We start from the raw sequence: 26,432 nt of genomic DNA, 5'->3' as shown, positions 1-26,432 counted from the left end.
GTGGGAAAAAAAATTAATAAAGAAATATGTCACTGCTGAGACTAGCCAAGGACAGGGTTGGAGCCAGGGAGTGGAGTTTGTCATGGGTTCAATCACTTCAGTCTTCCAAGCATTTAAGTAGGGGAAATTTCTAGTCATCGAGCACTAGATGTCAGATAAGTCAGAAAAGCGTGTGACTTGGTGGTGGTATTGGTGCATGGGGTTCTCCTGCTCTTATATGTCATGGGGTTCTCCTGCTCTGACTGTGGGAAAGGATTCACTCGGACGATAAATGGAAAAGCCCTGGGGAAAATTGATGTGCAGAGAGATCTGGGTGTTCAGGTCTATTGTACCCCGAAGGTGGAAATGCAGGTCAAAAGAGCGGTCAAGAAGGCATACTGCACGCTTTCCTTCATCGGATGGGATATTGAGTACAACAGTTGGCAGGTCATGTTGCAGTTGTATAAGACTTTGGTCCGGCCGCGTTTGGAATACTGCGTACAGTGCTGGTCGCCACATTATCAAAACAACATGGATGCTTTGGACAGAGTGCAGAGGAGGTTCACCAGGATGCTGCCTGGTATGGAGGACACTAACTATGAAAAGAGGTTGAGTCAAATAGGACTGTTTTCATTAGAAAGATGGAGGCCGAGGGGGACTTGATTAAGGTCTGTAAAATCATGACAGGTATAGACAGGACAGATAGCAAGAAGCTTTTCCCAGAGTGGGGGACTCACTTACTAGGCGGTCACGAATTCAAGATGTAGAGGGAAATGTTAAAGGGAGATATGCGTGGAAAGTTCTTTAAGCAGAAATTGGTGGGTGCCTGGGAAGTGTTGCCAGCAGAGGTGGTAGAGGCGGGCACGATAGCACATTTAAGATGTATCTAGACAGATACATGAATGGGTAGGGAGCAAAGGGATACAGATCCTTAGAAAATAAGGGACAGATTTAGATAAAGGACCTGGATTGGTGTGGTCTTGGAGGACCAAAGGGCCTGCTCCTGTGTTGTAATTGTCTTTGTTCAGACATCAAACATGCTGATACGAGAGTGCGTTCGCATCGGACAGAGACCGCTTCGGTGCTGTCACTGCGGGACAGAGTTTAAGCAAAATATGACAGCGCTGTACATGAGTGAATTGACAGTGGGGGGAGATTGTTCTCCTGCTCGGAGTGTGGGAAAGATTTCACTCTGACGTCCAACCTGCTCAGTCACCAGCAAGTTCAGACAACTGAGAGACCTTTCAAATGTCCAGAAGGTGGGAATGGCTACTAAAAGGTCTTGGAAACTGAAGTTCCACGAACGTGTTCCTGCTGACGAGAGATGTTTCTGGTGCTCTCACCGTGGGGCTGGGTTCTGGTTGTCAACCCAGCTCACAGTCCATCAGTGAATTCAAACTGGGCACAGACACACCCCCTGCTCCGAGAGAGGGAAGGGATTCACTCCAGTCAGCCAATCTGTGGACACACCAGCGCACAGACAAATAACAGAAGTGACTGGACTTTGCTGTAAATCACAGATTCAAGATGATGCCGACATGGTAAAAGTCATGTTTGGGCTTGTTGGAGCCTGACTCCAGGCCCAGCAGCATTGTTCTTTCTGTACTTTTCATCTTCCTTCTCTCCTTCATCTTTGGGACAGTGACTGCAGCATCGGTGGCATGGACCAGTCTCCTAGCAGTGCTGGTGGTAGGCCCGGAGCCTGGACTCCTGGTGATGGTAGGCCCAGGGCCTAAGGTCTTGGTAATGGCATTGCCCTGGCTCTTGGCCGTGTCGGTGAGGCTGTTGTGGCAGCAGAGCCGGGATCTCCTGAGTCATCGTCACTGCTGTTCCTGGAGCATGACTACTTGAGGACCAGAAAACCTTGCAGAAGCCCTGAGCTATGCTTGAGACAGGAGTTGAATTGTTAGATTCTGAAATGTACAACACAGAATCAGATCCTTCGGTCCAGCTCATCTATGCCAATCAGATATCTGAAATTAATTTAGTCCCATTTACAAGCATTTGGCTCATATTGCTCAAAACCCTTCCAATTCATATACCCATCTAGATGCCTTTTAAATGCTATAACTATACTGGCCTCTACCACTTCCTCTGGCAGCTCATTCCATACATGCATTGTGTGTGAAAAGGTTGCCCCTTAGGTCTCTTTTAAACCTTTCCCCTCTCACCTTAAACCTATGTCCTCCAGTTCAGGACTCCACTGCCCCCAGGAAAGACCTTGTCTGTTAACCCTATCCATGTCCCTCATGATTTTATAAACCTCTGTAAGGTCACCCCTCAGCCTCTGACACTCCAGGCAAAACAGCCCCAGCCTACTCAATCTCTCCCTGTAGCTCAAACCGTCCAATCCTAGCAACATCCTTGCAGATCTGTTCTGAACCCTCTCAAGTTTCCCAACATCTTTCCTATGGCAGAGGGATCAGAATTGAACACAATATTCCAAACCTGGCATAAACGATGTCCAGTACAGCCTCAACATGGCCTCCCAACTTCAATGGTCAGTGCATTGACCAATAAAGGCAAGCATACCAAACAAATTCTTCACTATTCTGGCAACCTGCAACTCCATTTTCAATGAACTATGAACCAGCACTCTTTGTTCAGCAACACTTAGCCAGGACCTTAGCTAGTTTTCATGCAGAAACGTAGCAAATAATGCAAGAGTAGGAGCAGTGGCTAGCTCTGCTGCCTCACAGTGCCAGGGACCCAGCCCCAGGCGACTGTCTGTATGGAGACAGTCCATACATTTTCCTGATGAAGGGCTCCTGACAGAAACATCGATTTTCCTGCTCCTCTGATGCTGCCTGACCTGCTGTGCTTTTCTAGCACCACTCTAATCTTGACTCTGATCTCCAGCATCTGTAGTCCTCACTTTCGCCTGTCTGTGTCGAGTTTGCACATTCTCCCTGTGTCCGAGTGGGTCCCTTCCCACAGTCCAAAGATACGCAGGAGTGGCAGATGGAGTTCAATTCAGATAAGTGTGAGGTGTTGCATTTTGGGAAAGCAAATCTTAGCAGGACTTATACACAATGGTAAGGCCCAACAGAGTGTTGCTGAACAAAGAGACCTTGGAGTGCCGGTAAATAGCTCCTTAAAAGTGGAGTCGCAGGTAGATAGGACAGTGAAGAAGGTGTTTGGTATGCTTTCCTTTATTGGTCAGAGTATTGAGTACAGGAGTTGGGAGGTCATGTTGCAACTGTACAGGACATTGGTTAGGCCACTGTTGGAATATTTGCGTGCAATTCTGGTTTCCTTTCTATCAGAAAGATGTTGTGAAACTTGAAAGGGTTCAGAAAAGATTTACAAGGATGTTGCCAGGGTTGGAGGATTTGAGCTATAGGGAGAGGCTGAACAGGCTGGGGCTGTTTTCCCTGGAGTGTCGGAGGCTGAGGTTTATAAAGTTATGAGGGGCATGGATAGGATAAATAGGCAGTCTTTTCCTTGGGGTAGGGAATCCATTCCTAGAGGGCATAGGTTTAGGGTGAGAGGGGAAGGATATAAAAGAGACCCACGGGGCAACGTTTTCATGCAGAGGGTGGTATGTGTATGGAATGAGCTGCCAGAGGAAGTGGTGGAGGCTGGTACAATTGCAACATTTCAGAGGCATTTGGATGGGTATATGAATAGGAAGGGTTTGGAGGGAGATGGGCTAGGTGCTGGCAGGTGGGACTAGATTGGGTTGGGATATCTGGTCAGCATGGATGGGTTGGACCGAAGGGTCTGTTTCCATGCTGTACATCTCTATGACTCTAAGTGAATTGGCCATGCTAAATTGCTTACATGGACATTGTGGGACAGACTTACGTCATGCTGGGGCGGAAGCTCAGGAATGGGGCCGAGCTGCACCGCTCGCTCATCATTGGGCGGTGACTGTCAATTACCTCACAATAGACTTGACTGACTGAAGGCATCTCGACCAATAGGAGGACGGAGCCAGCGTTGGAGGACGCGGTGGGGGTGGTACCCGAGGAAGGGGGTGGTACCCGAGGAAGGGGGTGGGTGGGGCCGGAGAACCGCGCATGTGCAGTTGGCCCGACCAATCCATCCTCGTGTACGAGTGGCGGATCACCCCCATCCCCCCCCCAAATACGTAACTAGCATTTCGCACAGGAACAGTGTCGCAGTTGTTGTCTGCGAGGTTTGTGGGGAGACGCAAACGCGGAGGAAAAGCAGCGTGGACAGAAGCATCGTAAAGATATGGCGGAGTCCTAGCGGCAGAAGACCGCAGGCCCGCGTTGCTGTCGCCATCTTTGTTGGAGGCAATACTCGATGACACCGGGGCGCGCGGCCGCCATGTTTGTTGGGGGCGTAGAGCAGCGGGGCGCATGCGCACCACTCCGTCGGCAGCGTTGGTGAGAGTGGTGGAAGGTCCACACGCAGCAAACCGAACCAAAAAGACAACTTCCTTTCCTCTGGATTTCTGCACCGGACTGAAACTGCTGGATTTCTGTCCCTCTGCAAACTTTTACAGCATATTAATGCGCCGGATTTGCAAGCGGGAAACGTCACATCAGGACAAGACAGTCACTTGATTCACCAGGATCCAGACTCTCCTTTTTGGAAGGAAAAGTTAGTTCTGTCACTGTTTTGAAGAAGGAATCTTTCCCATCTATTCCTTTCCAGAACCTTAAATCTATGTCCCCTTGTTTACTAGAAACAGCTTTTATTCCTTGTCTACCCTCTCTCTAAATCTGTTAAAATCATGCACCTTTTAACAAATCTCCTCTCCCCTTCTTTTTCTTCAGGAACCACTTCACTGCTCGAAACTAATCTGGCAACCGAATTTCCTCTCTTTTTGCAGCAACCACTCTGGTAAATCTTTCTTGCGTGCTCTCAAATTGAGTCACATCCTTCTTGAAGTGAAGTGACCAGAACAGTTAAAGATTTATGCACTCTAACCTCACCCCCACCCCCACCCCCTCTTCCAGGGCCCTTTGACCCTGCAAGTCCTGTACATTTGTGGCATTCACTATATATTTATTCTCCCGACTCTTTCTGTTGAAATGCATCATCTCATTCTGTGTCCTTGAAGAAAAGTCATAGGGAACTTGAAATGTTTTGCTCAATTGCTCTCATCACATATTCTGCCAAACTTGCTGAGATTTTCGAGCACTGTTCATTTTTAATCTTTTTTGAAGTATGCGGCACTGGAATTTATAAGATTAAAAGCTGACTGATCAAGGTTTTCAAGATTACAATTGGAACTGGCTGGGTCAATAGAGAGTAATTATTTCCACTGTCTGGGGGATTCTGCAAAGAGTACCTAGTCTAAAAATCTGCGACTGTATGAGAGTCACCTTTCCAGGTAAAGTTGGTACATCCTTTAATTCTTTTAATCAAATAGCAGTTCATGTGAGGGCAAAGTACACTTTAAACCTGACAATATAGATCATTGTTAACACAGGGGTAAGGGTCACAGATCAGCCACAATCTCAATATGTGGTGGGACAGGCTCAGGAGATTAAATGGCCAACATCTACTGCCAAGTACACTTACAGGATTGAAGGAGGCCATTCAATCCTTTATGCTCGTGCTATCACTTTGAAAGAACAATCATGTTTGGACCCACGTTACAGGGAATTAGAAATACAGGATTTCGAACTTTAGGAACTTAAATCAAACATCACAACAAGAACTGACTCAGACACTTATTTCATGAGGGTCTGAATAGCTTCAGAATTGAACATGGAAGTCAAAGACACCATTTACAGGGAGGAGAATATATACACAGGTCCTGGGTGTGGGTGAGGCTTCATCTGTCCTACACGTGTGCAGACACTAATCTGAGAAACCAGGGAAATGTGGGAAGGAGCCCCCTTTGGGCTCGAAACGTATCTGTTTTTATGACAATCCAGCAGCTTTCACGGTCACTATTTTCCCTAATGCCAGCCCCACCAATTTCGAGATTCATTCAGCTCAGTTGCACAACCTGTTTTTTGTCTTTTAGTCGGTTCTGTTCTCACTCCCTTTTTTTTTTCCTGTTTTACATCCATTTCACAGGGTCTGGGAAGATCGACAGTTTTGCAGTCGGGAAATACAAACCAAGCATCCCATCAGGAACTGACGATCTATTGTAACTATTATCGGACTTTGAACATGGAAGTTAGAAATGCTGCTGACAGAGGGAAGAAGCAGCACGTGTGTTCTGCGTGTGGGCGAACCTTCATCCGATTATGTTACCTATCAAAACACCATTGCAGTCAGACTGGGGAGAAACCGTGGAAATGTGAGGAATGTGGGAAGGGATTTGTTTCCCCCTCGAAGCTGGAAACTCATCGACGCACTCACTCTGGGGAGAAGCCGTTCATCTGCTCCGAGTGTGGGAAGGGCTTCGCACAGTCATCCACCCTGCAGACGCACCAGCGCGTCCACACCGGCGAGAAACCTTTCATGTGCCCAGACTGTGGCAAGTGCTTCAAAGGCTCTGGGGAGCTGATATCCCATCAACGTGTTCACACTGACCGAAGACCCTTCCAGTGTCCTGAGTGCGGGAAGTGCTATAAACGTTCGGGGAACCTGATGTCGCATCAGCGTGTTCACACCAATGAGAGGCCATTCCGGTGCCCTCACTGTGGGAGAGGGTTCAGGCGATCGTCTTATCTCACTTTGCACCAGCGAGTTCACACCGGGGAGAGACCGTTCACCTGCTCAGTGTGTGGGAAAGGATTCTCTCAGTCCTCCCAACTGCTCTCACACTGGCAAGTACACGCTAAGGAGAAACAATCCATTTGCTCTTAGTGTTGGAAAGAGTTCACCGGTTGCTGCGATGCTAGTGAGTTCACGCTGGGAAGGAACTGTTTAACCAGGCTGAGAGTGGAAGGGGATTCATTTGTTCAGCCCCTCTGATAAACTGCCTCTGAACTCACAAGTAACTACAGTCACCGCACTTTGCTGTTTGTCTCACTCAAGAATGAGCTGAATGAATGGCATGATAATGGTACGGTCTTCAGATAGTTTAGATGAGATGAGATTCCCTGCAGTGTGGAAACAGGCCCTTCGGCCCAATAAGTCCTCACTCGCCCTCTGAAGAGTAACTCAATCAGGCCCATTTCCCTCTGACTAATGCACCTAACACTACGGGCAATTTATCATGGCCAATTCACCCTGACCTGCAGGTCTTTGGACTGTGGGAGGAAACCGGAGCACCGGGAGGAAACCCACACAGACACGGGGAGAAAGTGCAAACTCCACACAGACAGTCACCCGAGGCTGGAATCGAACCAGGGCCCTTGGTGCTGTGAGGCCGCAGTGCTAACCACTGAGCCACAGTGCTGCCCCATCTGATCTCTTCATGTTTGAATTTCCCAATCAGTGTAAGGAAGAGAAGAGTGGGTCTAAGACTACTGTGTGAAACTTGAATAAATGCAATAACAAGGGACTGAATTGTCAAAATTGACCTAGCTAATGACATTTAGATAGATCAGTCGAGTGGCAGACATTTCAGGAGATAGAGTCATAGAGATGTACAGCACGGGAACAGACCCTTCGGTCTAACCCATCCAGATATCCTAAGTTAATCTGGGTAACACTTGCCATCACTTGGCCCATATCCCCCCAAACCCTTCATATTCGTATACCCGTCCAGATGTCTTTAAATGTTGTAATTGTACTAGCATCCACCACTTCCTCTGGCAGTTCATTCCATACACGCACCACCCTCTGCATGAAAACATTGCCCCTCAGGTCCCTTTAAAACCTTTCCCCTCTCGTCTTAAACCTATGCCCTCTAGTTCTGGACTTCCCTATCTTGGGTAAAAAGATTGTGGATATACACCCTATCCATGCCCCCCCCCATGATTATATAAACTTCTATAAGGTCACCCCTCAGCCTCCGACACACCAGGGAAAATAGGCCCAGCCTATTCAGCCTCTCCCTATAGCTTGAACCCTCTAATGCTGGCAACATGTGTGCAAACTTTTCTAAACTCTTTCAAGTTTCACAGCATCCTTCCTGTAGCAGGGAGACCTGAACTGAATGCAATATTCCAAAAATGGCCTAACTAATGTCCTGTAGAGCTGCAGTATAACCTCCACACTCCTATACATTGTTGCACAGACAAATAAAGGAAAGCATACCAAACACCACCTTCACTATCCTATTTACTTGCAGCTCCACTTTCAAGGAGCTATGAACCTGCACTCCAAGGTCTCTCTCTTCAGCAATATCTCCCAGGACCTTGCCGTTATATGTACAAGTCCTGTCCTGACTTGCCTTTCCAAAATGCAGCGCCTCACATTTGTTTAAACTAAACTCCATCTGCCACCTGATCCCATCTGATGAAAGTCCCATTGTACTCTGAGGGAACCTTCTTCACTGTCAGCTGCCCGACCGACTTTGCAAATGTACTAACCGTACCTCGTATGCTCACATCCGAATCATTTATATTAATGATGAAAAGCAGTGGACCCAGCACCGATCCGTGTGGCACTCCACTGGTCACAGGCTTCCGATCTGAAAAGCAACCCTCCACCACCACCCTCTGTTTTCTACCTTCTGTATCCAAATGGCTAGTTCACCCTATGTTCCATGTGCTCTGACCTCACCAACCAGTCTACCATACAGAACCTGTCATTTCAAGACATTCCGCAAAGTTACTGTGCGGTTTGAAGGAGAGTTCCCAGACAATTAGTTTGCATTGCCCATAACGGATTTTTGCTCGTCAATATTTGATTGAATACACGGGTGATTGCTGACTGTAGTTACAAGAGAATGAAAAGGGGCAGAAAATCACCGTGATTTTGGTGGCGGGGAACTCGCTCAGTTGCGCGTCATAGCAGTTCTGGGTATAAAAGCAATTGTGCATTGCTGGAAATGGGCTTTGTTTGAAAATATTTAATTGCCTACATAGCTGTTTTACTGGTGGTGGTTAGTAGTTTCAATAATTAAAAAAAAAACAAATCACGTTGATTTGGTGGTGGGAAAGTCACTCAGTTTGTGTACGATAGCACGGAGACAGGACCTTCGGCCCAAATGTCCATTCACGCTAACCCCGTTTTCCTGCATTTGCCCCATATCCCTTCTAAACCTTTCCTATCCATGTATTTGTCCAAATGCCTTTTAAATATTGTTAATGTACCTGCCTCAACCACTTCCACTGGCAGCTCATTCCATATGTATCCCACCCTCTGTTTAAAAAAAAAGTTGCCCCTCAGGTTCCCTTTTATTCTTTCCCCTCTAACCTTAAACTGATGCCCTCTCGTCCTCGATTTCCCAACCCTGGGGAAAAAGACTGAGTGCATTCACCCTATCCATGCCTGTCACGATCTTGTACACCTCTATAAGAAACCCCCCTCAGTTTCCTAAACTCTAAAGAAAGAAGTCTAAGCTTCTGAGTATAAAAGCAAAACAAGCCCTAAAGAGACTCCCTCACTTTGATGGTTCGCATTGCCCATAATGGTCTTTTCTTGTAAATAACTAATTGACTACATGGGTATTTTACTGGTGGTGGTAGTTCGGAATCTAAAATGTAGTCCAGGTGATTTGTTGGGGGGGGGCGTTGGGTGGAAGTCACTCAGTTGTGTGTGACAGCACCTTTGGGTAAATGTAAGAAAAAAAAATGTTCCAGAGTTGTGGATAGCGTAGAAGGTTGTCAAAGGATACAGCAGGGTATAGATCGGTTGCAGAGAGGGGTGGAGAAATGGCAGATGGAGTTTAATCAGAGATGCTGCATTTTGAGAGATCAAATGTTAACAAAAGTATACAGTTAATAATATACAGGCCAGCACAGTGGCTCAACAGTTAGCACTGCTGCATCACAGCTCCAGAGACCCGGGTTCAATTCCAGCCTGGGTGACTGTGCAAACTCCACACAGACATTCTCCCTGTGTCTGCGTGGGTTTCCTCCGGGTGCTCCAGTTTCCTCCCACAGTCCAAAGATGTGCAGGTTTGGGTGAATTGGTCGCGTTAAATTGTCCATAGTGTTCGGTGATTTGTAGGTTAAGTGCGTTAGTCAAGGGTAAATGTAGAGTCCGAGGGTAGGGGAATGGGTCTGGGTGGGTTGCTGTTTGGAGGGTCGGTGTGGACTGGTTGGGCCGAAGGGCCTGTTTCCACACTGTAGGGATTCTAATTCTTTAAAGGCAGGACCTTGAATAGCATTGAAATGCAGGGGGATTTTGAGTTCATGTCCGTAGCTTCCTGAAAGTGGCCTCCCATGGAGAGAGGATGATAAAGAAAGCATATGCTATGCTTGTCTTTTTTGGTCAGGAAATTGAGTACAGGATGTCGTGAGGCATCTTTATAAGACTTTGGTTAGGCCACGGTTGGAGTATTGTGTTCAATTCTGGTCGGCACATTATAGGAAGAATGTCGAGGCTTTGGAGAGGGTGCAGAAGAGGTTTACCAGGGTGCTGCCTGGATTAGAGGCTATGAGCTATAAGTAGAAGCTAGAAAAAACTTGGGTTGTTTTCTCTGGAGCAGTGAAACCTGAGGGGACACGCGATCAAAGTCTATAAAATTATGAGATGCACAGATAGGGCTGACGGTCAGAATCTGTTTTACCCGGAATTGAAATATCTAATACTAGGGGCAAATGCATTTAAGATTGGGGGGGGGGGTTTCAAAGATGACATGAGGGCCAGGTTTTTAATGCAGAGTGTGATAGGAGTCTGGAACGCACTGTTGGGTTGATGGTGCAGGCAAATATGATCGGAGCATTTACGGGACTTTCAGATAAGCACATGAATATGCCAGAGAATCGAGGAATGTGGACCAAAGGAAGACAGCAGGGATTGGATTAATTTGGTGTCGTGTTAAGGCCATAAGAGATAAGAGTGGAAGTAAGGCCATTCGGCCCATCGAGTCCACTCTGCCATTTAATCATGGCTGATGGGCGTTTCAACTCCACTTACCCGCACTCTCCCCGTAGCCCTTAATTCCTTGCAAGTTCAAGAATTTATCACACTCTGCCTTGAAGACATTTAACGTCCCAGCCCCCACTGCGCTCCGTGGCAATGAATTCCACAGGCCCACCGCTCTCTGGCTGAAGAAATGTCTCCGCATTTCTGTTCTAAATTGACCCCCCTCTAATTCTAAGGCTGTGCCTACGGGTCCTAGTCTCCCCGGCTGACGGAAACAAATTCCCAGCGTCCACCCTTTCTAAGCCATGCATCATCTTGTAAGTTTCTATTAGATGTCCCCTCAACCTTCTAAACTCTAATGAATACAATGTGAGGATTCTCTGTATGTTCGGCCTACCATTCCAGGGATCATCCGTGTGAATCCCGGCTGGACACGCTGCAGTATGTCCTTCCTGAGGGTGTGGGGCCCAAACTGGACACTGTATTCTAAATGGGGCCTAACACTATGTTCAGTCAAACATGGTGGGTCAAAGGGTCCGTTCCTGCGCTCTGCTGTTCTGTGTTCCATGTAAAAGGTGCTTTCATCACACAGTGGTGGCGATTGTAACTCTGAAGCAGCGTCCTGGGTTCAAATCCCACCTGCTTCAGAGTATGCCATGACCTGTCTGAACAGGTTGATTTGAATAAAGATCAAAAATGTTTTAAAAATCTGCTTGCTACTGTTCGAAATGGCTATGATTGTAACCGGATCAGTTCTAACTTTGCAAAGATTCTCTCGAAACTGGAGAAGCGCTGTCAGATCGAAAAGTCACAACTGTGAGACCTCTGCTCACGAAAGGAGGAGGCAGAAAGCAGGAAATCGGTCGGTCGAACGCCCAATCGAGGGAATATGCTGGAATCTTTTTATTCGGGATGTCAAAGCAGGTCAGTTTGTGGATCCTGCTGCAATTCTGCAGAGCTTAGATGGTCTTGTGACAGGGAAATAATATTTGATTAATTTATCAGAAGGTTTTCAGGAAGGAGCAGCTGATGTTGACAAAAGGAGCCTGGTTATCGAGTGTAATGTGGGCAGAGGCGATCGTGGAGGTATTGGATATGTGGACGACAGGGGTCCTGGAGATGTGGTGCCTGTCGTATGTTTTAGGGATATTATACTTTAAATTCAAATCTGAATATTAATTTGTTAATGTGGGACTTTAACCAATGAGAGAACAAGAGATTGTCTTGTGCAGTAGAGTCCTAAAGATGTACAGCACGGAAACAGACCCTTCGGTCCAACCCGTCCATGCCGACCAGGTATCCCAACCCAATCTAGTCCCACCTAGACCAGCACACGGCCCATATCTCTCCCAACCCTTCCTATTCATATACCCATCCAAATGCCTCTGAAATGTTGCAATTGTACCAGCCTCCACCACTTTTTCTGGCAGCTCATTCCATACACATACCACCCTCTAGTTCTGGACTCCCTGACCCCAGGGAAAAGACTTTGTCTATTTATCCTATCCATGCCCCTCCTAATTTTGTAAACCTCTATAAGGTCACCCCTCAGCCTCCGACGCTCCAGGGAAAACAGCCCCAGCCTGTTCAGCCTCTCCCTATACCTCAAATCCTCCAACCCTGGCAACATCCTTGTAAATCTTTTCTGAACCCTTTCAAGTTTCACAACATCTTTCCGATAGGAAGGAGACCAGAATCGCACGCAATATTCCAACAGTGGCCTAACCAATGTCCTGTACAGCCGCAACATGACCTCCCAACTCCTGTACTCAATAGCATCCCAAACGCTGCCTTCACTATCCTATCTACCTGTGACTCCACTTTCAAGGTAACACAGGAGACTTTGGTATTCTTTATAACATAAGCAGTAAATTTACAGGAATACTATGTGTCTTGCTTTCCAGTTCAGCTTGAAGCACAGGTCAAAACTCAGTCTCCAGATCCTTGAGGGCCCTCCATCGCCTGATTGGAAGCAGGATAACTTCAAACTTCTTGCACACCTTGGTTATTAAAAGGTGCTGCTGATTAACCCTTTCCATGCCACAACCCCGAGCAAGATTAATTCCATCACATACTGCAGCTAGGTGAGGGTTATTGCTAATTGGGTTGAAGGGTCACCTCCCAGAGTCACTTGTCTAGTTTTTATTATTTGACAGTTACCGATGGGGGCCATCTTCATTCAGCTTTGTTATTCTCGCGTCACTAAGAGAAAATTTGAAATGTTCTGTAGTTAAAAGAAACAGGAAGGCATTTGCAGTCAAGACCACATGGTGACGATCAGTTCGTGCCATGGTTCTTGCTCAACTTTGCCAAGCTCCAATAAAATCAGACACTTTCTTATCCCTGGACATTTGACCAACTTCTGCAGCTGTTAACAACTGCAGCGAAAACTTTACAAGAGCCGGGAACTGAATTCATTTGACAGATAGAAGGTATAGTTGGGAACAATTCTCGTTGAATTCATTCCAAACTTTTAAATTTGAACAAATTGCGTAATGGGAACAATTGAGATTTTTTTAACTGACCATTCGGTCAGTTCAACATTTAAAGGGCATCTGGATGGGGACATGAATAGTCGAAGTGTGAGATGCTGGAAAAGCACAGCCGGTCAAGCAGCATCCGAGGAGCAGGAGAATCAATGTTTCAGGCATAAGCCCTTCATCAGGAATGAGGCCTGTGGCCCAAGGAAGTGGGGAGATAAATGGGAGGGGGAGGGGGATGGGGGCTGGGGAGACGGTCGCGGAGAGGGCAATAGGTAGATGGAGGTGGGGCTAATGGTGATAGGTTGGAGAGGAGGGTGAAGCGGATCGATGGGAAGGAAGATGGACAGGTAGGACAGTTCGAGAGGGCGGTGTCAAGTTGGAAGGTTGGATCTAGGATAAGGTGGGGGGGAAGGGAAAATGAGGAAACTGGTGAAATCCACATTGATCCCATGTAGGTGGAGGGTCCCAAGGTGGAAGATGAGGTGTTCTTCCTCCAGGCATCAGGTGGCAGAGTGGGAGGGGGAGTTCAAGTAGTCGGTCACAGGGCAGTAGTTGCAGTTTTTCACCGTGGCACGTCGGTACTGGCGATCGATGAGTTGAGCACGGTATCCTTCAAAATAGTTAGTTATCTGTATTTGTAATATTTTCCTTACTGTCCATCCCCTTGATAAATTATGATCTCTCTACCTTGAATTAGTTTGTGTAGTTTTGGATGACTTATTACTTTGGTCAGACCTTTGGCATGCCACTCTTAGGCTTACCATGTTATCCCAGTCCGGTCAAAACTGGAAGATCTGCAGATGCCGTAAATCAGGGGCAGGGGTTGCTGGGTTGTGGGAGGGAGGGGAAGCGGGGGCAGCTCTGTGGGTCTGATGAGGAAAGATCAAAGTTAACGCTTGAGGTCTGGTGATCCTTCCCTCTCTGGTTTTTCTTCACAGAAGCTGTCGGACCTGCTGAGCTTTTCCAGCAGCTTCTGTTTTCGTGGCATGGTATTAGTTGCAGTCATTTGATTTGTCTCCAGCGCCAGCTTAATTTCAAATTTTTTTTTTTGGCATTATGTCTGTGCCTCACCTAATCGGATTGTAGGGTCATCCTTTCGGTTGCTATTCGGCTGTTGACACACCTCACTTGCACCATCCTAACACCCTTGGTCACCTGCAGAGACTTATTATTCCACACTCCACTCACAACCATTTGTTTGATCTTCTTTGATTTGTTTGATCTTTTTTTGATCTGTCTGCCCATAGATTCTGCTGTGTGCTTCCCTCTCACTTCACCTGAAGAGAAGGGGCTTCGCTCGGAAAGCTTGTGATTTCAAATAAACAAGTTGTCCTGCAGCCTGGTGTCCTGTTTGATGTGTGACCTTAACCCAACACCAGCACCTCCACGCCTCTCCTCTGCAAAGCACGGCTGCCCCGCAGAGGTTCCGCCGTGCCCCCAACAAAGATGGCGGCGAGGCCCACATCCGTTCGTCCCGTCGCCGGCAAACCGCAGGACGGGGGAGTTTCTTCATTCGGGTCTGACACCGTGCACCCGATACTCACGAAACCCCCGCAGACGCTGCCACTTTTCTGCGGCTGTCTGCCCTCTCTGCCCCTTTAACCCCTACACCCTCTAATGCCACACTTCAGGCAGTGCGGCTGCGCGGTTCCGGTTGTGGAGGGGGGGCGCATGCGTCATGTTCATGATCCCGCCCCACCTTCGCTTGGATTGGTTGGAGACAAGACCGCCCACCTCCTATTGGACGTAGGGTGCCGTCAATCAGCCGGGTTCCACTGTGAGCTGGACATTTCGTAGTAAGGGTCCCTGCTTTTATGAATGGGGTGGAGCAGCAACAACCTGAGTCTCTACAAATCTCTGACTCATCCCGAGCAGCAGGAAAAGATGTCAAGGTCTTGGAGAAAATACGGGCACAGTTTCCTCAGGATAATATCAGGCATCATTGTGGTTTTTTTTTTAAAAAGTCCGCCGAGAGACCAACTCTCACTTCACGTAAGGAAGTTAAAAATCACATCAAATCACTGGTTATAATCCAAAATCTTTATCTGGAAGCACTAGCTGTTGGGAGTTCTGCTCCTTCATCAGGTGGTAAGGGGAAGGAGACTTTGTTTGCTAAGTCCACCCTCCCAGCAACTCCATCCTGCAATAATGGAGTTGCAATCCTACACAAACAAAGAACTGCAGGTGCTGGAGTCTGAAACAGAAACTGATGTCAACACTGAGCAGTGTAGTTATATAGAGAGTCATACAGTATGGAAACAGATCCATTCGGTCCAACTCGTCCATACTGACCAGATCTCTTAAACTGATCTCATCCCATTTGCCAGGATTTGGCCCACATCCCTCTAAACCCTTCCTATTCATATCCCCATCCAGCTGCCTCTTAAATGTTGTAATTGTACCAGCCTCCACCACTTCTTCTGGCAGCTCGCTCCCTATGTGCACCACCCTCTACCTGAAAAAGTTGCCCCTCAGTTTTAAATCCGTCCTCTCTCACCTTAAACCTATTTACCCTATCCATGCCCCTCATGATTTTCCAAATCTCTAAAAGATCACCCCCTCAGCTTCCGGTGCTCCAGAGAATACAGCCCCAGCCTATTCAGCCTCTCCCTATAAGTCAAACCTTCCACACCTGGCAATGTCCTTGAAAAATCTTTTCTGAACCCTTTCAAGTTTAACACTTTTCCCATAACAGGGAGACCAGAAGTGGACAAAGTTAGAAATCACACAACACCAGGTTAGAGTCCAACAGGTTTACAAACTTGACTTTTAACTTTGCCCACCCTAGTCCAACATCTGCACCTCTGTGGAGAGATAGTAGAGTTAACATTTCGAGTTAGGTGAGTCTATCAGAACTGCTAACCAATCTTACCAATTAATCCACTTCAATTCATCTGTGACAGGGAAATAAGATTGTTCTTCTTCACTTTGTATTTAGTCAAAATTATCAGATCTTTAATTGGAACGATCAGATGATTTTGTCCTCTATGGAGCTTGACTTTCGAGGATTGCAACATTTTCACTTTTCTCTGTCGATCTTATTCAGAAAAGCTGCAAGGGTTGGGAGTCAGAGTTTCACAGCATGCAAAAGAGGCCCTTTAGCCCATCACATCTGCACCAATATGATGGGAGAGATAACACAGCATTTGTGTGTCAAAGTTCAGTGACATGTGATCACTTACCAGTGGACGTGAGACATATAACTCAAATAGTGATAGCCACTGTATGTGACCCTACAGAGTCATAGAGATGTACAGGATGGAAACAGACACATTGGTCCAACTCATCCAGGCCGACCAGATATCCCAACCCAATGTAGTCCCACTTGCCAGCACCCGGCCCATATCCCTCCAAACCCTTCCTATTCATATATCCATCCAGTGTTGCAATTGTACCAGCCTCCACCACTTCCTCTAGCTGCTCATTCCACACATGCACCACCCTCTGTGAGAAAGTTGCCCCATACGTCTCTTTTATATCATTCCCCACTCACCCTAAACCTATGCCCTCTAGTTCTGGACTCCCCAACCCCAGGGAAAAGACTTTGCCTATTTACCCTATTCATGTCCCTCATAATTTTGTAAACCTTTATAAGGTCACCCCTCAGCCTCTGACACTCCAGGGAAAACAGCCCCAGCCTCTTCAGCCTCTCCCTATAGCTCAAATCCTTCAATTTGGGCAACATCCTTGTAAATCTTTTCTGAACCTTTTTAAGTTTCACAATATCTTTCCAATAGGAAGGAGACCAGAATTGCACGCAATATTCCAAAAGTGGCCTAACCAATGTCCTGTACAGCCGCAACATGACCTCCCAACTCCTGTACTCAATAGTCTGACCAAGAAAGGAAAGCATACCAAACTATCTTCACTATCCTATCTACCTACGACTCTACTTTCAGGGAGCTATGAACCTGCACTCCAAGGTCTCAATAAGAAAGGAACCAAGATGGTGCAGACCCACCCAGCTGGAGAGGTACAGAAGGGGATCATGTATCTACTGAACCTCTCTCACATCTCCTGTTTTCTGATTTCCGGCATCTTCAGTTTATCGCTTCAATAAAAAAGCTGGTCCCTGTGATACTGACGTTGTCATTGTAACTCACCAGTCCCGCTAAGGGTCTTTAAGAAAAGGGATCTGTTGTCCTGGTATATATGTGACTCCAAAATCACCCTGATGTGGCCGACTCTTAACAGTAAAACAGCGGAGCGAGCTGATATGTTTAAGGTTAATTAGGGTTGGACAACAGATGTTGAAGTTGCCAGTCACGCCCACGTTCCTGAAAGAATACTGAAAACAAAGGGTTGACTTTATGGAGGAGGGGTTGATGACGGCAAGTGGTTTGTACTGGGCAGCACAGTGGTTAGCACTGCACCCTCACAGTACCTAGCACTGCACCCTCACAGTGCCAAGGACCGGATTTGATTCTAACATTGGGCGACTGTCTGTGCAGAGTTCGCACGCTCTCCCCGTGACTGCGTGGGTTTTCTGCTCCGCTTTCCCCCCTCACAGTCCACAGATGTTGAGGTTGGGTTGGATTGGCTATTCTAAATGCAAGATTATCGATCAAGAGTTGGGGAGGGCTGGGTTTGGGTGGGATTTACTTCGGAGGGCCGGTGCAAACTTGGAATGGCCAGTCGGCCTCTTTCCTCACTGTCGAGTTTAAAACGAAACAAAAAAACCTGGCCTTTAGGTGCAAACCTCCTAGCAGGGAGGTTTTATTCCGAAGCTGCGCGTTCTGCAAAGCTCAATCCAAGTTTGAGCACTGGCTGATGGCTCATCAGTATCATGTGACTCACTTCTTAAAGGGACACCATCCACCATAACTTGCACCAACTCTCATACTTAACCGTAATCATGAATCCCTTCACAGGGAATGAACGTGTATTTGAAGATAATCAGAGGATTCAACAGTAAAAGTGTTGACGCAAAATTGATTTATTTGACTTTTATCTGGAATACTAACACCTACAACTGGGCTGGAGCTTATCAATGTCAGCAATAAACAGATCCCAATGGATGTGGCGTAGTAGCCCTGGCTGTGACAAAACCACAGTACGTAATCACTGTTGTTATTTGTGAACGCGCTTATGCCCAAGAAGGTGGGATGACCGAGTGAATCCCTTCCCGCACTCCGAGCAGGTGAATGGCCTCTCACCGGTGTGAGCACGCTGGTGGACAGTGAGCTGAGAGGAGTGCTTGAACCCAGTCCCGCAGTGGGAGCACCTGAACGGTCTCTCGTTCGTGTGGACGCGTTGATGGGACATCAGTTCCCCGGAGCTTTTGTAGCCCTTCCCACAGTCTGGGCACTGAAAAGGTCTCTCGTCGGTGTGAACGCGCCGGTGTCTCAGTAAGTTGGACGACTGAGTGAAGCCCTTCCCGCACTCAGGGCAGGTGAACAGCCTCTCCCCGGTGTGAAGTCGCTGGTGTATCAGGAGGGTGGACGACTGAGTGAACCTCTTCCCACAGTCGGAGCAGGTGAACGGCCTCTCCCCGGTGTGAATGGTCTGGTGTCTCAGCAAGATGGACAACCGGGTGAATTCCTTCCCGCACTCGGAGCAGGGGAACGGTCTCTCTCCGGTGTGAACGCGCTGGTGCCTCAGCAGGGTGGAAGACTGGGTGAACCCCTTGCCACACTCCGAGCAGGTGAAGGGCCTCTCCCCGGTGTGACTGCGCCGGTGAGTTTCCAGCTCAGAAGGGGATTTGAATCCTTTCCCACAGTTGCCGCATTTCCACGGTTTCTCCACCGTGTCACTGCGTTGATGTCTCAACAGGCCGGATGACCGGCTGAAGCCTCGACCACACACAGAACAGACGTACGGTTTCTCCCCGCTGTGAATGGCGCTTTCTCCTTCCATGTTCAAAGTCCCACGATATTCAGGTGAAGGTAAATTGGCTGCCTCAGTCGGATCCTGATGTGATGCTTTGTAGTTTCCCGACTGCAAATCCCCTTGCTCTAATATCCTCTGACTTGGATTTGAAACAGAAACGAGGTGAAGTGAGAGGACCCCCCCCCCACAGAAACGTAAAGGCGGATTCGGACGCCGAGCTGAACGGATGTCGCAATTTATGGGGTTGACACTCAGCAAAGCTGCCAGATTCTCATAAAAAACACAACTGGTTCACTACTGCCTAGATTAGAAGGGGTGCTGGAAAAGCACAGCAGGTCAGGCAGCATCCGAGGAGCAGGAAAATCGACGGTTCGGGCAAAAGTCCTTCATCAGGAATCTGTCCACACTGTCTGGACCTACACAAGACTGGCCACAATGAAGCAGAGAGAGGCAAAGAGAGAGAGAGAGAGACAGAGACAAAACATGAATTTCATTTATTTACAAACTCAAGCAAAACTTTAACAGCATCTCCCAAATCCTGAACTTCCAGCCCCTTGGAGGACCAGGATAGCAGGCGTATCTGAACACACCAACTTCCCTCGATGTCACACACCATCCTGACTGGTCTGAAATTCAGTAGCGGATAAGCAGAAACCTCCTCCATTTAAATATTGGCAAGATTGAAGCTATTGACTTTAATCCTCACTACAAACCCCACTCCCTCACCAGTGACTCCATTCCTCTCCCTGGTAACTGTCTGACTAGCTAAACCAGACTGTTCACAATCATGGGAAAATATTTAACCTCAAGAAGAGCTTCCACGTACCATCCCCTGTTTCCATCTCAGTAACATCACCTGACTCCACCCTGGTCGCAGCCCATTTGCCGCTGCAAATCCCATCCATTGGTTTGTCATCTCCAGACTGAACTGTTCTTTAACAACCTCCTGGCCGGCCTCCCACGTTCAACCTTCCTACTTCCTCGAAGTCATCCAAAGGTCATGTGCTTATTGTCAACAACTGTTGTTCGCCTCTCACCCATGTGCTTACTGACCTGTAAATGCTCCCATTTGGAAAAAAAAACTTCTAGAACACCCAAACAAACTCAAAACTGGAAACAAATTTGTAAAATACTTTCACTGGTTACAATTTGAAAACCTCCCCGGAAACCTGCAGCGAGAAAGGCATCAGCAAACTGGAGTCAGAGAAAAATCTCACAGAAGAGGTAAAGTCACTGTGCAATTGTCACACACAGGAACCCAGGGCCTTCGGGTCTGTAAATGTGTTGCTGGAAAAGCGCAGCAGGTCAGGCAGCATCCAAGGAACAGGAGAATCGAAGGGCTTATGCCCGAAACGTCGATTCTCCTGTTCCTCGGATGCTGCCTGACCTGCTGCGCTTTTCCAGCAACACATTTTCAGCTCTGATCTCCAGCATCTGCAGTCCTCACTTTCTCCTTCGGGGCTGTGCAAACCAGAGATCACCACACATTGTGGGAGGATGGGAGATTCTCACAACAGGTTCAAATAAAAAGGTAGAGAGAAACAATTTATTGCCAATAGCTGATCTACTGTGGAGTAGGGACGGATTGAAGGTTTGAAGTTCAACACACGGGGAGATGTGCTTACAACAGTGTCACAACAGTGACTGGTAACCACCTGCAATTTGCTGCAAGGGGGTGGGGGATTAGAATGGGGTGATTGATTTCAAAGCGAAATTTAATACACGGTTTAGAGAAATAAACTTGCAAGACTGAAGGTCTTATATCTGAACGGACATAGTAGAAGGAATAAGGTAAATGAGCTTGTGGCGCAGTTCGAAATAGGCTTTCCTTTATTGGTCAGAGTATTGAGTACAGGAGTTGGGAGGTCATGTTGCAGCTGTCCAGGGCATTGGTTAGGCCACTGTTGGCATATTGCGTGCAATTCTGGTCTCCTTCCTATCGGAAAGATGTTGTGAAATTTGAAAGGGTTCAGAAAAGATTTACAAGGATGTTGCCAGGGTTGGCGGATCTGAGCTACAGGGAGAGGCTGAACAGGCTGGGGCTGTTTTCCCTGGAGGCTGAGGGGCGACCTTATAGATGTTTACAAAATCATGAGGGGCATGGATAGGGTAGAGATACAAAGTCCTTTCCTTGGGGTCGTGGAGTCCAGAGCTAGAAGGCATAGGTTTAGGGTGAGAGGGGAAAGATATAAAAGAGACCTAAGGGGGCAACGTTTTCACACAGAGGGTGGTACATGTATGGAATGAGCTGCCAGAGGAAGTGGTGGAGGCTGGTACAATTGCAGCATTTAGGAGGCATTTGGATGGGTATATGAATCGGAAGGGTTTGGAGGGGTATGGGCCGGGTGCAGGCAGATGGGACTAGATTGGGTTGGGATATCTGGTCGGCATGGACGGGTTGGACCGAAGGGTCTGTTTCCGAGCTGTACATCTCTATGACTCTATGGCGGGTATCACATGGTGGGTATTGTGGAGACGTGGCTGCAAAGGAATCAGGATTTTGAGCTGAATCTTCAAAAAGGTGGGCAGAGGGGGTGGATTGTCTTATTAGTAAGAAATGAAATTAAATCAATAGTAAGAAACCAAGTCGGGTCAGTTGATGTAGAATCTGTGTGGGTGGACTTGAGGAATCATGAAGGTTAAAAAAAAAACATAGTTGGAGTTATGTACAGGCTTCCAAACAGTAGTCAGGAGCTGGGGCACAAGATGCACCAGGAGATCAAAAAAATGTGTAGAAAAGGCAAAGTTACAGTGATCGTGGGGGAATTTCAATATGCAGGTGGACTGGGAAAATCAGATTGGTAGTGGATTGCATTTGTGGAATGTCTATGAGATGACGTCTTGGAGCCCACCAGGGAGCAGGCAATACAGGATTTAGTTTTGTGCAACGAGGCAGACTTGATAAGGGAGTTTAAGGTGAAGGAACCCTTGGGAGGCAGTGATCATGTGATGATTGAATTTACGCTGCAATTTGACATGGAGAAGGTAGAGTCAGCGCACTAATAGTATTACAGCTGAATAAAGGCAACAAGAGAGGCACGAGGGAGGAGCTTGGATAGAATTGACTGGGAGAAGAGCCGAGCAGGAAAAACAGTGGAAAGGCAGGGGTTTCCGGGAGTACTTCAGGAGACATAACAGAGCGTGGTACAGGGAGAAGGGCTCATGCCCGAAACGTCGGTTCTCCTGCTCCTTGGATGCTGCCTGATCTGCCGCGCTTTTCCAGCGACACATTTTCAGCTCTGATCTCCAGCATCTGCAGTCCTCACTTTCCCCTACAGGGAGGGTGAAGCAACCATAGCTGACTCAGGAAGTCAGGGATAGGATAAAAGCAAAAGAGGAAGCATATAATGTGGCGAAGGGCAGTGGGAAACCAGAGGATTAGGAACCTTACAACGACCAACAGAGGGCAAATAAAAAGCTAGAAGATTGTAAGCTAGCCAGTAATATAAAGAAAGATTGTAACAGGCCAACAGAGAGGCTAAAGTGGATATTGGGCTGCTGGAAAATGATGCTGGAGAGATAGTTGTGGGGAACAGGGAAATGGCTGAGGAACTTAATAGTTACTTTGTGTTAATCTTCATGACGGAAGACATGAGTAATATTGCAAAAATTCAAGAGAGTGAGTGGGCAGAATGGAGTAAGGTGGCCAAGGAGAAAGTGCGAGAAAAACTGAATGGCCTGAAGGTGGATAAATTGCCTGGACCAGATGGACCATACCCTAGAGCTCTAAGGGAGATAGCTGAAGAGATAGTGAAGACATTAGTCCGTGATCTTTCAGGAATTGCAAGAGTCAGGAAGGGTCTTAGATATGATGCAGAGCTGGCCTGAGGAGTGGCAGATGGAGTTCAACCCTGTCAAGTGTGAGGTTGTCCATTTTGGAAGGACAAATAAGAATGCGGAAGACAGGTTTAACGGTAGGGTTCTTAGTAAGGTGGAGGAGCAGAGGGATCTTGGGGTCTATGTTCATAGATCTTTGAAAGTTGCCACTCAGGTGGTTAGAGCTTGTAAGAAGGCCTATGGTATATTAGCGTTCATTAGCAGAGGGATTGAATTCAAGAGTCATAAAGTGATGTTGCAGCTGTACAGGACCTTGGTTAGGCCATATTTGGAGTACTGTGTGCAGTTCTGGTCGCCTCACTTTAGGAAAGATGTGGAAGGTTTGGAGAGGGTGCAGAGAAGATTTACCAGGATGTTGCCTGGAATGGAGAATAGGTCGTACGAGGATAGGTTGAGAGTGCTAGGCCTTTTCCCATTGGAACGGTGAAGGATGAGGGGTAACTTGATAGAGGTTTATAAGATGATCAGAGGAATAGATAGAGAAGACAGTCAGAAACTTTTTCCCTGGGTACAACAGAATGTTACAAGGGGACATAAATTTAAGGTGATGGGTGGAAGGTATGGGTGGGGGGGGGGGGGGGGGGGGGGGGGGGGGAATGTCAGGGGTGGGTTCTTTACCCAGAGAGTGATGGGGGCATGGAATGCGCTGCCTATGGGAGTGGCAGAGTCAGAATCATTGGCGACCTTTAAGCGGCAATTGGATAGGTACATGGATAGGTGCTTAAGCTAGGACAAATGTTCGGCACAACATCGTGGGCCGAAGGGCCTGTTCTGTGCTGTACTGTTCTATGTTCTATGGTCCCAGAGGACTGGAAAATCGCTAACGTAACGGTTCTGTTTCAAAAGAGAGGAAGGAAAAAGACAGAAAATTAGAGAGCGATTAGCTGAACCTCGGTCGTGGGTAAGATCCTGGAATCCATTGTGAAGGATGAGATTTCTGAATACTTGGAAGTGTATGGTAAAATAGAGCAAAGTCAGCATGGGGAGGCCATGCCTGACAAATCTGCTAGAATTCTTTGAGGAGGTAACGAGCAGGTTAGACCAAAGAGAGCCAATGGATATTATCTCCCTGGACTTCATGAAGGCCTTTGACAAGGTATCGCACAGGAGGCTACTGAGTAAGATAAGGGCCCATGATATCAGAGGCAAGCTGCTTGCATGGATAGAAGCTTGGCTGCCTGGCAGAAAGCAGAGAGTGGGAATAAAAGGGGTACTTCTTAGGATGGCAGTCGGTGACAAGTGGTGTTCCACAAGGGTCAGTGTTGGGACCAAAACTTTTCACTTTATATATTAACGATCTAGAGGAAGGAACTGAGGGAATTTCTGACCAAGTTTGCAGATGATATAAAGATAGGTAGAGGAACAGGTAGCATGGAGGTGGTGGAGAGGCTGCAGAAGGATTTGGACAGGATAGGAGAGTGGGCAAAGAAGTGGCAGATGGAGTACAATGTGGGAAAGTGTGAGGTCATGCATTTTGGTAGGAAGAACAGAGGCATGGACTGTTTTCTAAATGGGGAGAAAATTCAGAAGGCTGAAGTGCAGAGACTCTTGGGCGTTCTAATCCAGGATTCTCTCAAGTTAAACTTGCAGGTTGAGTCAGTAGTTTGGAAGGCTAATGCAATGATGGCATTTATTTTGAGAGGATTTGAATATAAAAGCAGGGATGTACTTCTGAGGCTCTATAAGGCTCTGGTCAGACCACATTTGGAGTATCGTGCGCAGTTTTGGGCCCCATATCTCAGGATGGATGTATTGGCCCTGGAGTGTGTTCAGAGGAGGTTCACCAGAATGGTCCCAGGAATGAAAAGCTTAATGTATGAGGAACTTTTGAGGAGTCTGATGAAGTTTAGAAGGATGAGGGAGGATCTAATTGAAACATACAGATCATTGATTGGCCTGGACAGAGTAGATGCTGGGAAGATGTTCCCATTGGTAGGAGAGACTAGGACCTGAAGGCATAGCCTTGGAGTAAAGGGAATACCTTTTAGAAAAGACATAAGGAGAAATGTCTTCAGCCAGGCAGTGACAAATGTATGGAATTCACTGCCAGAGAAGGCGGAGGAGGCCAGGTCTTTGACTATGTTTAAGGCTGAGATAGATAGGTTCTTGAGTATCAAGGGTTATGGATTGAGAAATTTTTCAGCCATGATTGAATGGCAGAGCAGACTGGATGGGCTGAATGGCCAAATTTCTGCTCCTCTGTCTTATGATAAGAGGTTACAGCAGGGACAGTGACTGACTGGATTGGAGAGCTGCATGTACTCAATGGACAAATGGTCTTGTCTGAGTCATATTGACTCAATCATACTTTGTCATCTGATCCACAGAGTACAAGGATCTTTCAGATCGGCCTGTGTTACAATCCTTCCAAGGCCATTAGACCCTTCAGAAGGTTTGCTATCCACAGCAGAACACATTTCTCCAGATGCGCTCTGACCAGGGTTTGTTGCATTTCTGCGCAACTCTCACTGTTACTTGAAAATCTTTTCCCACGGATGAGCAAACAAACCTTTCCCTTCCCCATTCAGAGGAGGATGACATTCAGGTCCTGGTGGATCCAGCCAATCTGTTAAGTCTTGATGTGGCGTTCGGTCTCTCAACCCTCGACTTCCAGGACCCTGTAGGTTCACAGAATTCCTCACCGTCAGTGCAAAGTAGAAAATCAGGAGAGACAAAGGTTTCTTTTGGTCCCAGGTTGCTGTGTGCAATGCCTCTCCTCCCTGAGCAGCCGCAGAACAAGTTAGCGCGTGCCCACTGCTGAAACTTGCCCCCTACAAACATGTCGACCGCGCAGGCGCCCTGATGTCTCACTGCCCCCAACAAAGTTGGCGGGGGGTGGGGTCACGTGCCTGAGCAAAAATGAGAAACACAGTAATGTCGCCCATCGCTGCGAGGGAGGGTGGGAGCCGATCCTCTCTCAATTCTGCGCCTGTAACCTTCACTTAGGCTTTATGAAAACTTTCTTGCCCACCTCGCTTGCCTCTAACCCTTCCTCCGCCGCCTACTTCTATTGTTTTTTTCGGTCACGCGTCGCCATTTCCCCACCACTTCGTCCAGCTCCAATCACAGTCTGACAATGCGCATGCTCGTATCCTGATGTGACAACGCGCATGTCCGAGGCCAGGCCGTGCGCACACCCTCATCCACAACCGCCCCGCGCATGCGTCCTGAGCCAAGTTCGAATCTCATGTTCGTCCCGCTGTGAATGCTGGGTAAAAACTTTGCCATTGAATTAGATTTGGATTAAATTAGATTCAGATTAAATTAGATTCCCTACAGTGTGGAAACAGGCCCTTCGGCCCAACCAGTCCACACCGACCCTCTGAAGAGTAGCACACCCAGACCCATTTCCCTCTGACTAATGAACCTAACACTATGGGCAACTTAGCATGGCCAATTCACCTGGCCTGCACATCTTTAGACTGTGGGAGGAAACCGGTGCATCTGGGGGAAACCCACGCAGACAAGGGGAGAATGTGCAAACTCCGCACAGACAGTCGCCCA

The 26,432-nt window shown here is 47.5% G+C and overlaps 2 protein-coding genes across 5 annotated transcripts; one reads left to right on the top strand and one right to left on the bottom strand.

Annotated features, from left to right (window-relative positions):
* The first annotated feature begins 4,009 nt into the window (after positions 1 to 4,009).
* LOC140461016 (uncharacterized) lies at positions 4,010 to 11,491 on the top strand. 4 transcript variants are annotated; one of them, XM_072555804.1, is made up of 3 exons: positions 4,010 to 4,551; positions 4,728 to 4,794; positions 5,983 to 11,491. In XM_072555804.1, exon 3 carries the CDS (start codon positions 6,079 to 6,081, stop codon positions 6,718 to 6,720), a length of 642 nt encoding a protein of 213 aa, XP_072411905.1. In that variant the 5' UTR covers positions 4,010 to 4,551; positions 4,728 to 4,794; positions 5,983 to 6,078; the 3' UTR covers positions 6,721 to 11,491. The 4 variants fall into 4 exon arrangements, with proteins under 4 accessions (XP_072411905.1, XP_072411902.1, XP_072411903.1 ...); XM_072555801.1 differs by lacking the exon at positions 4,728 to 4,794; XM_072555802.1 differs by having other exon boundaries at positions 4,010 to 4,794.
* Positions 11,492 to 18,182: 6,691 nt separating this feature from the next.
* LOC140461014 (uncharacterized) lies at positions 18,183 to 26,014 on the bottom strand. Its single transcript, XM_072555797.1, has 3 exons — positions 25,900 to 26,014; positions 25,438 to 25,546; positions 18,183 to 19,517 (listed from the first exon to the last, which is right to left on the bottom strand). The coding sequence occupies exon 3, from the start codon at positions 19,116 to 19,118 to the stop codon at positions 18,333 to 18,335; it is 786 nt and encodes a 261-aa protein (XP_072411898.1). The 5' UTR covers positions 19,119 to 19,517; positions 25,438 to 25,546; positions 25,900 to 26,014; the 3' UTR covers positions 18,183 to 18,332.
* Positions 26,015 to 26,432: the final 418 nt, after the last annotated feature.

This window comes from Chiloscyllium punctatum, chromosome 36 (assembly GCF_047496795.1).
Source record: "Chiloscyllium punctatum isolate Juve2018m chromosome 36, sChiPun1.3, whole genome shotgun sequence".
Classification (NCBI taxonomy): domain Eukaryota; kingdom Metazoa; phylum Chordata; class Chondrichthyes; order Orectolobiformes; family Hemiscylliidae; genus Chiloscyllium; species Chiloscyllium punctatum.
This window is presented reverse-complemented; position numbering and strand designations above follow the sequence as displayed.